The sequence below is a fragment of the Poromitra crassiceps genome, assembly GCF_964638095.1.
Source record: "Poromitra crassiceps genome assembly, chromosome: 1".
Taxonomy (NCBI): domain Eukaryota; kingdom Metazoa; phylum Chordata; class Actinopteri; order Beryciformes; family Melamphaidae; genus Poromitra; species Poromitra crassiceps.
The window spans coordinates 36,359,008-36,372,910 of NC_139623.1; the positions used below are offsets into that span (position 1 = coordinate 36,359,008).

The following is a 13,903-nucleotide window of genomic DNA, read 5'->3' on the forward strand; positions in this document are numbered from 1 at the left end:
TAGAATTAGGCTACTCAACACTGCTTCAGAATAGAATCATACAGCTGTGTGTGGTGGAGGGTATAACCCACTAAACGTTTAGTTTAGTTAAATCTTGCAGGATTGAATTTATTCCATTTTTTTAGGCTGACATAGTAGCCTATACACGACGATGCAAGCTATATGATCTGGGAGGAAAGCATTGTGTTTGGGGCTGGATCGTGCCGGAGATAAACAAAAAGCAGTCAGTTTGTGTATGCAGGGCCCGGAGATGGGCTTGCCTGACAGCGGGGGGAGCAAACTCCACCCAACAGATCGGATCTCGGACAGGCGGAGCGCAGCGCAGCTTGTGCCAAAACTGCTCTGCTGCACGGGACACTTGACAAGTCCCGCAGAACACTTCAGAGGGGCAAAGTCCAGAGCGGGAGTGTGGGAGAGAAAGAGGGAGTTAACACTGTGGGAGATTACATGACAAAAAAAATCACATGCCATTTTAAAGAAATGCTCCAAAGATGGCGGTGGTAATAGCGACGGGAGTTTCGGGTGCCACCGGAGTGCCAAAAAGTGGCTTCTTGGAGGTTTTGGTGCGCGAGCGGTGGCACAAAGTTTTGGCCAACTTGAACGAGGAAGCGCTCACGTTAAGCTGCGAGGAGACAGGCGTTAACGACAACGGTAACGACAACGTCAACTCCAACGGCGGCGTTTCCAACGGATCTTACCATGGCAACAACAACACCAACTCCAACAACAGCCCCCAGACCGTGCGCACCGCGTTCACGGACCTCCCGGAGCGAGTACCCGAGGCGATCGCCAACAGAAAGCGCTGCGTCAAGGTGAGCAAGCAGGACGTCGGCGGGCTGGGGATCAGCATCAAGGGCGGCAAGGAGAACAAGATGCCCATCCTGATCAGCAAGATCTTCAAGGGGCTGGCGGCGGACCAGACTCAGGCACTGTACGTGGGGGACGCCATCCTGTCCGTGAACGGCGTCAATCTGCGGGACGCAACCCACGACGAGTCGGTGCAGGCGCTCAAACGAGCCGGGAAAGAGGTGACTCTGGAAGGTAGGGGCCCTGGGGGTTGTGTGTGTCGGCTTCAGGTGGTTTGAATGTCTTCTCTAGAGCAGTGGTGGTCCGGGGACCACCAGGCGTCCTTGAGGGGGTTCCAGGAAGTTGAATGAATTGTTAAACTATAGTTCCATTTCATTTTCAAGAAGTTCACTCAAATAGCATATTTCACATTCCACCCAAATCAGCCATTTTGTGCCTAAAATGCAGGAATTAACACAATATAAAAATGAGATGGATATATAGACTAAATAAATAAATAATAATAAATAGCCTATAGACTGATATGCATTGTATACAATTTATATCAGTGCATGCAATTTTTATATCGTGTTACTTCCTGCATTTTAGATGCAAAATGGCCGATTTAAATTATTACCATGATAGTTAGATAGGAAATGTGCAGGTTAACTGTTGCAAAAAAGAATAGCTGCAAGTACAACCAGGGTGCCAAGGGAGAAATGTGAGATCAGAATCATATTATCTCTCTCTCTCTCTCTCTCTCTCTCTCTCTCTCTCTCTCTCTCTCTCTCTCTCTCTTCCCCTCACACTGCTCTCTCATTGTCTGCCTCAATGTGCCACTCACACAAATAGAGTAGTTCCCTCAAACATCACACACATGCACCAGAAAATGTTTTGCGCAAGTGCCCACTTCTGTTATGTTCCTGTGAGGACTCTTAGACCCAAGATAGTAAGAACAAAGTCTCTCTCTCTCTCTCTCTCTCTCTCACTCACACACACACACACACACACTCACACACACACACACACACACACACACACACACACACACACATGCAAACGTGGTGATGATCCTTCCCAGGGGGACACAGATGCTATACAGAGGGAAAAGCAGGTCCCAGATGAAAACTTACTGAGATAAGGAGAGGGGGGCAACAGAGAGAGAGCGGAAGGGAGGGATGGAGATGGAGGGAGGTGGAAGTTACGGAGAAAGAGGGATAGAAGAGCGAGCGGGGTTAAGAAGCAGAAAGAGGACAGGAATGGCCTAACCGAGGGACAGAATAAGTTCACTAGCCTGTAACTTTACTCATACATACATGATTTGCATTTTGAAAAGCAGAGAATCTTCGAGGACGCAGGCGGCAGTATAAGAAAATTAGTTTATTGGCAAGTAAGAAAAATACAATGTGATTCAATGTGTCCTGAAAGGGTCCCAGGAATCACTGGGGACATGAAAGGTCCAGCACATGATGAAGACAAACCAATTAAAAAGAAAATTAAGCAGTTAATGTAAATTCTTGAATGGAGAGATATTGCCTCTCAAGTTTCATTCCTGAGCCATCTTCTAAGATGTGAGAGGAGGAGAGAGATCAGGAGGAAACATCTGATCCAACTGAGCATTTCCCATGGGATTGTGTGTGTGTGTGTGTGTGTGTGTGTGTGTGTGTGTCTGTGTCTGTGTCTGTGTGTGTGTGTGTGTGTGTGTGTGTGTGTGTGTGTGTGTGTGTGTGTGTGTGTGTGTGTGTGCGTGTGCGTGTGCGTGTGTGCAACCGGGCGTGTGTGCGTGCATATGTGTGTGTGTATTTGTATACTGTTTGACTGTGCATTGTATGTGTGTGTGTGTTTGTGTGTGAGTGTGTGTGTGTGTGTGTGTGTGTATGCAAGCATGCAGGCCTACGTGCTGTTTTACCGGAAGGAAAGCCATCTTGAAAACTCATCAGAAAGCAGGAGCATAAAATCCACTAAAGATAGACAGCCATTTACTCCTTTATTATCGCTCTCCAACCAGAGGACCCGGGTCCATGCATCCTCTTTGTTGAAGTGTCTCTGAGCAAAGGCAGTGAATCTCTGCAGGCTCCAAGTTCTGTAGCTCAACCTGCAGCCCCCTAGGAAGACAAGCCAAAAGAGAATTTCCCAGCATTTTCAATCATTATACCCTAGTGCACTTCAATGTAGGCACACACCATCCAGCACACCATCCTCTCTTCCTTACTATAGTTATACATTCCTATACTCAGTATGGTGCTTTACCATATACACAACTCATTGGCCATGGCTTTCATTTGATTATAGTCAACGGTGGTTGTTGTTGTTGTTGTTGTTGTTGTTGTTGTTTACAATCGTCTGTTATTTTCCTACCAAGATGGCAGTGTGGTGATGTAACAGAACACTATGAATAGTGCCAAGACAGCAGTAGAAGATAATAGGCTAAAAATAGACACAAATTAGGTTAAGAATAAAAAAAAAGTCATAATGAAGGACAAGTGCCACACACTTTCAGCAGACATGCAGGAAATGAGTCAGTATCCTGTAAGCTCATGGTTTACCTCCAACAAGCCTCAACTGACATCACCTTCCGTCTGTATGTGTGTGAGCATGTGTGGTCAGCAGCACTGTCATAGACTCATGTTACAGGTTCTCTCTCTCTCTCTCTCTGTGTGTGTGTGTGTGTGTGTGTGTGTGTGTGTGTGTGTGTGTGTGTGTGTGTGTGTGTGTGTGTGTGTGTGTGTGTGTGTGTGTGTGTGCATATGCGTGTGTTGTCATCAAGCTAGTCTAGACTGTGATGCTAACAGTCAGTGTGTGTGTGTGTGTGTGTGTGTGTGTGTGTGTGTGTGTGTGTGTGTGTGTGTGTGTGTGTGTGTGTGTGTGTGTGTGTGTGTGTGTGTGTGTGTATGTGAGAGAGAGTCAGAGAGTGTACTGGCTGTTTATGATTATTAGATATGATATGATTAGATAAGCTATCATCACCTCTGCTACTGTTTGCAGAGTCTGAGACTCTCTGAGCGGAGGATGCTGATAATACCAACAACTGTGATGTTGGTATTGATAATGACTATACTGTGGTGGCGTGGCGGCGATGATAATAGAGAATCATTCACTCCTGCTGTCCTCTGCAAGTGTTCAAACAGATAGAAATGGGAACGGTGGACTAAAGCTGATCTCTATACCCTCTCCTTTGTATTTGTACGCATTGAATCTGTATCACATGCATTTGTTTTGTACTAGTTGTCTTATGATTATCTTTGCAGATACTGACCCTTTCTACAGTTGCACTATATGGGTAATGATCTCAGTTTAATGTTTAAAACTAAACTCCAAACCCAAATCTTTGGTGAAGCCTGACGCTTATATATGGTAAAAATTAGGATACTGAATTGGCCTTCTCCTATTGGCTGGTCTTTGTGTGAGGTGATGTCACCACCTGTTGTACACTCTATAGAGGGTGACATCACAGGGCACAGAGACCAGCCAATAGCAGATGACCAGTTCAGTACCTTATACCAGGGGTCTTCAACCTTTTTCAGCCGAAGGACCCCCACGATTAAAAGTGAAATGAAATAAAATGTTGTTGCCTTTTTAAGTGTGGCCTATTTTTAACAATCCAGCGCACACCACAATATCAGGATTGACAGTTCTTCTTGTCAGTTCTTTATTAATATATTACATTAAAAAAGCAAGATGGGGCGAACAACGTGTTTAGCTCAGATTTAATTAATTAATTCTCTTTGTAAATCATTTTTGTCAAAAGTAGCCTATTAATGCTTGGAGTTTACTCAATATTATAATTTTTTTCTCTAAAATACATTTTTAAAATGTTCACAAACTACTTTGACAAAAAATTGGCAGACCCCCTGCAGTACCTCTGCAGACCCCCTGTTTAAGACCACTGCCCTATACAGTAGCCTACTTTTCACCAATTTAGGTGGCAGGCTTCACCACAGATTTAGGTGGGATTTAGTTACTCTTTAAATTGTAATTTTAAAGCAGCTAGAAGGAACTTTCATTTTGTGTTGATTTTAGCGCCCCCTGAGGACAAAGACACTAGTCTTCCCCAGAATGAAGACTGTATTTGGTGAACACCAAGCCTCTTCCCCTTGTCTCCACTGTGCCGGCCACGCCGTGGTGTGGTTGTGCTACTCTTCTATGCCTGTGTGTGGCGCTAATGCGATTAGTAGCCTAATAATGACCTTGTTGATTTCAAACAATAGAAGAGAAAGAGATGGAGGTAGACGCGGTTAGAATAAGTGACAATGCTAACAACAAAGATGGATACATATTTGAAAAGAAAAAATACAGACTCTGGACTTGATCCTCCTGATCAAAGTCCTTCTAAACCAGTGGTTCCCAAACTTTTTAAAGTCATGTACCCCCTGGAGCATTCAACCTCCTGTCGTGTACCCCCTAGACCTCCACAGACGGGCAAATCTCATATGATGTTAAATATGAAGACATGACAGTGTTTTTAACAATTTTGCTGTTTATTCAGCCTCATAAAAAGTCCTCTCATAACACAGGGATGCAAACAAATTCGCTTTTCTTTTTTGGGCTTCGGGCTCGGATTCACCATCACTTTGACCAGCGCAAGCGCCCGTGTTGACACTACTAGCTGCGAGGCTAGCACCGCTAACGGTACTGTTTGCTCTGCTAAACATCGCCCCACTTGAGGCCCTGGATCTGCTTTGGACCGCCGGGACTCGGCCTTCACCTGCTGTGCTGTTTTGAAAGGCCCGTGGACATGGGACGAGGTCTTTTAGCGTTCCTTTTCAGCCAATTCTCCATGGCTAGGCTATAGGTCTCCATTCACTTTCAGCGTTTTGCACGGCACCGCTGTAATAATAATAATAATAATGATTGGATTTATATAGCGCCTTTCCAAGGCTCAAAGCGCTTACACAGAATCATTATTCGTTCACACCATTCGTACCGGTGGTTCAGAAGCGTGGCAGCCACACATTGGCGCTCAACGGTCCCTCCGAACCACCATCATCATTCATGTCTACATTCATACCAATCATACCAATCATACCATTCATGTCTTACATTCATACCAATCATACCAATCATACCAGGCAAGGAGGGTTAAGTGTCTTGCCCAGGGACACAACGATTAACAGCTGGGAGGGAGCGGGGATCGTCTGCTTTGACGTCTCATCACCCCTTTCCTCCGCCTATCATTGGCTAATACTCGTTACATTCGTTGGTAGAGCCAATCAGAGGCAGAGTAGGGCGGGCCTAATCAGAATGCCGGTGTGTGTGTGTATAGTGTGTGGCGGGTCATATGTGTGGGTTTAACTTTGCCGGAGGGGGGGAGAGGGGGGGTCCGATTTATTTTGGCGTACCCCCTGTAGTACCTCCACGTACCCCTAGGGGTACGCGTACCCCAGTTTGGGAACCACTGTTCTAGACCAATCTGGGCACTCAGAGTCTATCAGTCAGATGGATTATATTTTGGGGTTTCCAGTGTTGAGCAGATATGTCCGCGTCAAGACTTCCTCTTCCATGCGCCATGGTCATTGTTTACAGTCTGATTGACATGAGAACGGAGTTGGAGCTGATCGATTGTTGGTATTTTAGGTCCAGACGGCATTTTGGTTATTAATAATAATAATAATAATAATAATAATAATAATAATAATAATATTTGTATATGAGACGTCAGAGTGTAAACAATGACAGGAGTAGAAGTCTTGGGTTTGACAAGGACATATCTGCTCAACAGTGGAAACCCCGGAATATCCGCCGTCTGTCCCAGAGTCTTATTAGTCACGAGTCTGATAGACTCTGGGTGCCCAGATTGTTCCAGAGTTAACCCAGATGACAAGCGGGGGTCACAAGAAAGCAAAAACAGTGAGCAACATACTATGATGCTATGTTTCATTTGGTAACATTTGAGATGGCGGGGGATTTTCTCAATGTCAAAAGTGTGCCTTGGCACAAAAAACACTGGGTTAAGGTTAAGGTTAGGGTAAAATATCATCATATCATCCCGCTACCACCGTACATTTAGGAAAGGGTCACGCACAGGCATTTAGAATAACTATATAGAAATCTCTCATTTGCCGATGTACTGTAGGTACTATAGGCACCAGTATTAAATTTAGACTTCATAACCAGTTAAACGTTCCTCATAGGGGCTTTAATATGATTTAACAGTGTGGTCAGTAATGACCCGTAATCAAAAGGCTGCAAGTGTGTTCTGCTGCTTCATTGTCTTTTTGATGTTAAATCACATTGAGTCACACGATGAGTCAACAGCAAATAATGGCTCATTTCCACCGCAGGTAGTAGCGCGATCCCGCTCCGCTCGACTCGATAAATTGTCTCATCCCACCGGTTTAAACTGTCCCAGCCCGGGTTGTATTGGGGTCGAGTCGTGCTACTTTTCGTACCAGCTTCGTCGAGGTTCTATTCTGTGAACCCGGGTTCATACGGTGACGTGAAAACATTGTAGACGACTGATTGGCCAGGCAGAATCGTGTTTACTCTATCTACTGACTGTCAATGTGCTGCATACCAGTTTAGTGGGCTTACATTCTCTTCTGTTACGTTATTTCCATCAGTCTTTGTGTTGCTGCCTTCGCCTCTGGTGAAATAAAGTCGTGGCGGTGGTTTCAATTGTTTTCAGAGTGAAAAAAGTCTGCTGCTCAGCAAGCTCCTGTAGTTAGTTGAGCTGCAGCGCTCCGCTAGGCCGCAGCGGGTGTTTGGTGAAGCCGCGGTCTTGCCTGAGAGGCCGCGGGGTACAGGGCAGGCTTCACTCTGTTGCGCCTCTTCCGTCCGCGCGCAGCTTGAAGACAGAGTGAGGTACTGCATGTAAACATGCCTGCAGCATTACGGCCGGTTCACACACACGCCTAGAGCGATGCTTAAAGCAACGCCTAAAATTTAGGCGTCCTTGTTAACAGACGAGAGCGTTCACACATACCGCTGCCACGCTGTGCTGAAGCCACGCTCGCGCTGTGCCTACGCTGCGCTGCATTTATCGTTTAGGCGTCTGTTCTATTTTTCAGCTCTAGGCGCGCTGAACTGTCAAGCTGGCTGTTGTTTCTGGTGGACTTGGGCCATATTTTCTACCGAGTTTGCCCAAAAGGGAGGGTGGAGCGCGAATTAACGAGTGCATAGTAGGAGAGGAGAGCTGTCCTTCATGTGTTCCTCTATTAACGTCTTTTCTGTCAGATGTATATATACCCCCCCTGTGTCAATGCAAGTATCACTCATGGTGTTGATGACTCATAGTCACATGATTACCCGAGGGAAAATAACAATTACAGCGGGCCAAGAAATAGACAGACATCCTCACTTGCACATTACAATAAAAAAGAGGACTCACCCATGCTATAAATCAGATCTGAAAAGTGTAAAAAAAACGCTGCTCATGTGTTCAGCGTAGCGCAGAGCGTGGCGTCCTGTGTGAACGAAAATAGGCGCCAGGCGTGCATGAAGCAATGCCTATATGCGTAGGCATAGGCATAGGCATAGGCGTAGGCATAGGCGTAGGCGTGTGTGTGAACCGGCCGTTAGGAGCTACTAGTCTCACTGGCCAGCCTCCTCTCCCTTTCGTCCGAGGAGTCTGGCGCAGCAGAAACAGGCAACTGGGATAAACCCTCCCCTGCTCTACAGCTGCTCTCCCATTGGAGCGACTGTTTCGGTGGCAGCCGGATGTCCGCTCCCGGCTTATTACAAACTCTGTCATTGGCTCCGACCATGTCAATCAGAGCGGCTTCCGCTCCCTCCTCCCTGTGTGTCGCTGTAAATAGTGCCCTGCCTCCTCAGTGAAAACAACAACGCTAACTAGCTAGCAAGCTAACGGCAGAAACCTACACGCTAGCTCATTGCTACACGCTGAAAACGGCAAATTGGATTGTTGGAAACTATTTTCCAAGGGCACTGCCGCTAAGCGCCACCCATCGCAATCCCACTATGGAGACCTGCGGCGCCAGACTCCTCGGACGGAAGGGAGAGGAGGCTGGCCAGCGAGACTAGGAGCAACAGACTCTATAACAGTTGTCTCTGCATATTTTCACTCTTCATAATCAAACATTGAGGAAATGCTTTGATAGATTAATTCACAGTGTAATATGGATTAACAGAAGGCAAAGCAATGCAATATCAGATGCCACTTATCTTTACTGGCCAAATTTGTGATTGCAATAATTAAAAATGTTCACCCATTCCTGCAATTTCATTGAAATAAAAAATAAATAAAAACATAATCTCAAATTGGATTGCAATTTTTTAGAAAAACTGCTGCCTCATCAAGCATTCAAGGCCACAATAATCAGAAGGGGGGGAATCCTGGTTGGTCTGATGTAATATTCAGGTTATAGTGTAGGTTATTCCAAAAAAACATGATGAAAATTGATTTTATTTTATGACAGTATGGAGTGATAAAAAGAGTTATCCAAAATTCCCTAGGTAAAAACCTTTCGGCTCTAATGTGTGAACTAAATTAAACAATAATTTTGAACCTGGCTTTATCCCTATTCAGATTTCTGTTCTGGAATTGTATGCAAATTAGCACATATTTATGAATCATTTGCACAATTAAACATACAATTTCAGAAAAATAATTGTCTTAATGTACGGTAAGTAAATCAACTGGGGAAGTTTCTGGGTGGAAAAAAAAAAAAAAAAAAAATATATATATATATATATATAACCCTATTCATGTGTCTGTTTTGGTTTCAAAACTTTCCCCTCATAGGATTACTTGAGACTTTTTCCCCCTCTCATTTAGAACACAAAATCCATTGAGTTTGGTTTTGTTGTAATTAGTGAGAGGTTGACCCAAATGTTGTGGTAAAATGCCTGGACTACTTCTGAAGACAGCATGTTGTGTATCTTTTGCACTAGGGAACACATTAATGTCTTATGCGTCTGCACATTATGTTCAGGGTTGAGAATACTTATATGTTTGCTTTCTGCTGGATAAACTTTGGAGCACACAGGCTTATTTTCTGATACCACATTGACCTAGTATTGGCCATAACTGCACCCAAAACAAGTACATATATATCATGGTGTATCCTATAGGGAAGAGGCACATGGCACATATAATATAACTAATAAGTATGATTTAATCATGTACCAGGGAGAGCGAATACAGTGGAAAAATTTTGAGACAGCATGCTCAAGCTTTTCCAAACATGACATTTTAGCAAAGATCTTCATCAGGAACTAACATTTCTTCTTTTGTCCAGGCATTACTTTCACACCTCTTCTACTCGAGGAAAGCTGCGATCTGTGAGCTGGTAACTGATGAATATTAACGAGTAATTCCTGCTACCTACAGTATTTCTAAAGATCTTTTCTATAAATAAGGCCCCCGGCTTGCTCATAATTTGATTAAGGCAACATTTACAGTAAACACTCTTAGATATCGGCCCAATTCTTACAAAAAAATGCCTTGGGTGGATTTGTAAGGGCCTTTTGTGCTGCAGTAGTGTCTAGCTACCTGCTTAGTGCCCACAAGGAACACAAACCTTCATTCTGCAATCAGAGCTTTATAAAGGAGCCTTTTCCCTCTGTCCTGTTCTGTTCTCTTTCCAGCTCTTACCAATGTCAAACCTTCCACTTTCTCTGCCACAGGCAGCTTGATGACAGTTTTTCCTTTGGTACATTCTCTCACCAAATAAAGCTCTCTATTCAGAGCAGATGGTGAGAGGTCCAATGACTTCAGACCTCAGCACATATTGTTGCCATGGATCATTGAGTGAAAAGTGAAATAGTGTAATTAATTACACCTGATGTTATAGAATGAGTGTGTGCGTGTGTGTGTGTGTGTGTGTGTGTGTGTGTGTGTGTGTGTGTGTGTGTGTGTGTGTGTGTGTGTGTGTGTGTGTGTGTGTGTGTGTGTGGCGAGAGAAGCCTGCCATTTCAAGGCGGGAATGTTGTATACAGATACGGAATGGGGGTCATTGTTCTGCCTTTTAAGCCGGCAGCAGAGTTAGTAACAATGCAGAATCCATGTCTGTGTAAACGACGGCTAAACCAGCAAGATAGGCCAGGGGCTCCTTAACCTCAGAACAGAGAGGGGTCGGGGGCTCCTTAAAGTCGAGCTGAACCCAAAAATAACTTTGCTTTTCTTTTAGTTCAAATACCTGGGTATGCAGTGCACCTATTTAATGATGTATGCAAAAAAAACACAAACATCTAATTCCTTTAGTTTTTCACACTTTTTCACATCAAAAGTTCATTTTTCAAGATTTCATTGATAACACTAATCTACAGTTTGCTGACGTCACCTAGTACTATCAAATGTCTACCCCATTTCAACCAATCATATCACGACATGCAGCTGTCAATCAAATCTTCATTTCAGGATAATTTTCTCTTCCAAATGAAGTAGAAAATGGCACCTAGTGCCTGTCATCTGGCAGAATTCCTATCCCATAAACTAACTACTAACTTGGCCAATTGCATAAAACATGAACAAAAAACAAAAACTATAATCTCCAAGAATATTTACAGAAATAGTGTAAAAGGCGCACGCTTGAGAGCGTGGTAGTCAGGGGTCTCCCCTCGGAGATTTCAGGCGCGCGGGCAGCACCCATGCATCGGATTGTCCGCTCGCCCCGCACAAAGCAAGTGGCTGCCTGGTACTCCGCGGATCCCACTCGCGTAGCACGACAACACGCTGAATCCCACTCGATTTGGGGGTGGAACACGCCATGATTGACCAATGCCAAAGCCAGTCGACAGAATTGTCAAATCAAATCATCAACACGTATATGGTCCGCCTCTCAATTTGTTTTCAGTCTCCGATGCTCGTGCTATTGCATTCGCCTCCGGTTCACTTCGACTTTAACCTCAGAACAGAGAGGGGCCAGGGGCTCCTTAACCTCAAAACAGAGAGGGGCCAGGTGCTCCTTAACCTCTGAGCAGAGATGGGCCAGGGGCTCCTTAACCTCTGAGCAGAGATGGGCCAGGGGCTCCTTAACCTCTGAGCAGAGAGGGGCCAGGGGCTCCTTAACCTCAAAACAGAGAGGGGCCAGGGGCTCCTTAACTCATTCACCGCCAATGACGTCTTTGACGTGTTATCAGCAATGGCCTTCCCCGCCAAGGACGTGTTTGACGTGTTTTTGTTTTTATTGGTGCAGCGCCTGCAGCAAACACTTGCCCAGCCTGTCACACAGACACAGGTCCCTGCCTTCAAAGGGTAGCCGACAGCACGCGATCAAACACATACCGCAGCTGTTGTTTTGAAATTGAGCCAGAGGAAAAGCAGAGAACGGGTAACGCTTCCTTGTGCAGACAGGAGAAACGCAATTGAAACGCCGAGCTGGAGTCGCCTTCCTCTGTGCCAGCCAGGAGAAAACGGGAGAAAGTAATCAAGAGATGTGTTTGATCATCGGAGGAATGAGGAAATGATCGATCAGTTTGCGAGGGCGGTGAGGACGTGTTGAATAGCCGAGGGGAAAACGGGAACGATCATAGATATGACAGGGAGACATGGACGAGGACGGTGTACCAGAACAAATCAAAATAAACACAGGAACAGCTAGGCAGCAGCGGGCAGAAGGCACTCACAGCAGCCCGCTGTCCTTCTCAAGAGCTCTTCAGTTGGTTCATGAAATCGCTGGGCTGCTCGCCCTCCAGTGTTGCTCCTGGCCAATCCCAGCGCCACAGGGCGTGGTTATTGCTTATCCTATGTTGGGTTAGAAATCTAAAAGGGGGATCGTGTGTGTGTGTGTGTGTGTGTGTGTGTGTGTGTGTGTGTGTGTGTGTGTGTGTGTGTGTGTGTGTGTGTGTGTGTGTGTGTGTGTGTCTGTCTGTCTGTCTGTCTGTCTGTCTGTCGGTGTGTCTGTCTGTCTGTCTGCACACTCACACCGAGTAAACTGTATTGTTGAATGTAAAAAAAAAAGCACTTCATGTGTGTATATATATATATATATATATATATTTTTTTTTTGTCATTTGTGTCCTAACGAATAATATTTACATGTCTGATGTCAATACAGTTCAAAATAAAAGAATTGAGAGTGAGTTATGCCTGAGATTGTGCCCTTTTACAAAAATGCTTTTTTCTCCCTTTTCTCTTCCCAGACAGGCTTTTTTGGTGAACATGGGGTGTATAAAAAGGGTTATAAGTAGAGTACAGAACATGCTAAAAGCTAACTTTCTTTTTGGGGGTGAAAGTAGAGACTTAGATCTTCATTTCGAGGTATTGGACATCACTGTAGTCCTAGTACAGAATTTACTGTGGGTCTTGAAAGATGACCAAACATTATGGAAATACTTGGCCTGTGCCAAAAATGCCAGTCAGATATTGGCAGTGAATGAGTTAACCTCAAAACAGAGAGGGGCCAGGGGCTCCTTAACCTCTGAGCAGAGATGGGCCAGGGGCTCCTTAACCTCTGAGCAGAGAGGGGCCAGGGGCTCCTTAACCTCAGAACAGAGAGGGGCCAGGGGCTCCTTAACCTCAGAACAGAGAGGGGCCAGGGGCTCCTTAACCTCAGAACAGAGAGGGGCCAGGGGCTCCTTAACCTCAGAACAGAGAGGGGCCAGGGGCTCCTTAACCTCAGAACAGAGAGGGGCCAGGGGCTCCTTAACCTCAGAACAGAGAGGGGCCAGGGGCTCCTTAACCTCAGAACAGAGAGGGGCCAGGGGCTCCTTAACCTCAGAACAGAGAGGGGCCAGGGGCTCCTTAACCTCTGAGCAGAGAGGGGCCAGGGGCTCCTTAACCTCTGAGCAGAGAGGGGCCAGGGGCTCCTTAACCTCAGAACAGAGAGGGGCCAGGGGCTCCTTAACCTCAGAACAGAGAGGGGCCAGGGGCTCCTTAACCTCTGAGCAGAGAGGGGCCAGGGGCTCCTTAACCTCTGAGCAGAGAGGGGCCAGGGGCTCCTTAACCTCAGAACAGAGAGGGGCCAGGGGCTCCTTAACCTCTGAGCAGAGAGGGGCCAGGGGCTCCTTAACCTCAGAACAGAGACGGGCCAGGGGCTCCTTAACCTCAGAACAGAGAGGGGCCAGGGGCTCCTTAACCTCAGAACAGAGAGGGGCCAGGGGCTCCTTAACCTCAGAACAGAGAGGGGCCAGGGGCTCCTTAACCTCAGAACAGAGATTATGTAGCCTAATAGCAAACCAACTTTCAGCCTGGTTTCAAAGCAAGGCTGGAGTATAG

The 13,903-nt window shown here is 45.7% G+C and overlaps 1 protein-coding gene across 1 annotated transcript in view; it reads left to right on the top strand.

Moving 5' to 3' along the window:
- Positions 1-409: 409 nt before the first annotated feature.
- sntb1 (syntrophin, basic 1) overlaps positions 410-13,903 on the top strand; it is an 83,216-nt gene continuing 69,722 nt past the window's right edge. The window contains exon 1 of the mRNA XM_083643739.1: positions 410-1,041. Within this exon, the coding sequence (XP_083499865.1) occupies positions 492-1,041 (550 nt within the window). The 5' untranslated portion in view covers positions 410-491. The remainder of the gene's footprint in view (positions 1,042-13,903) is intronic.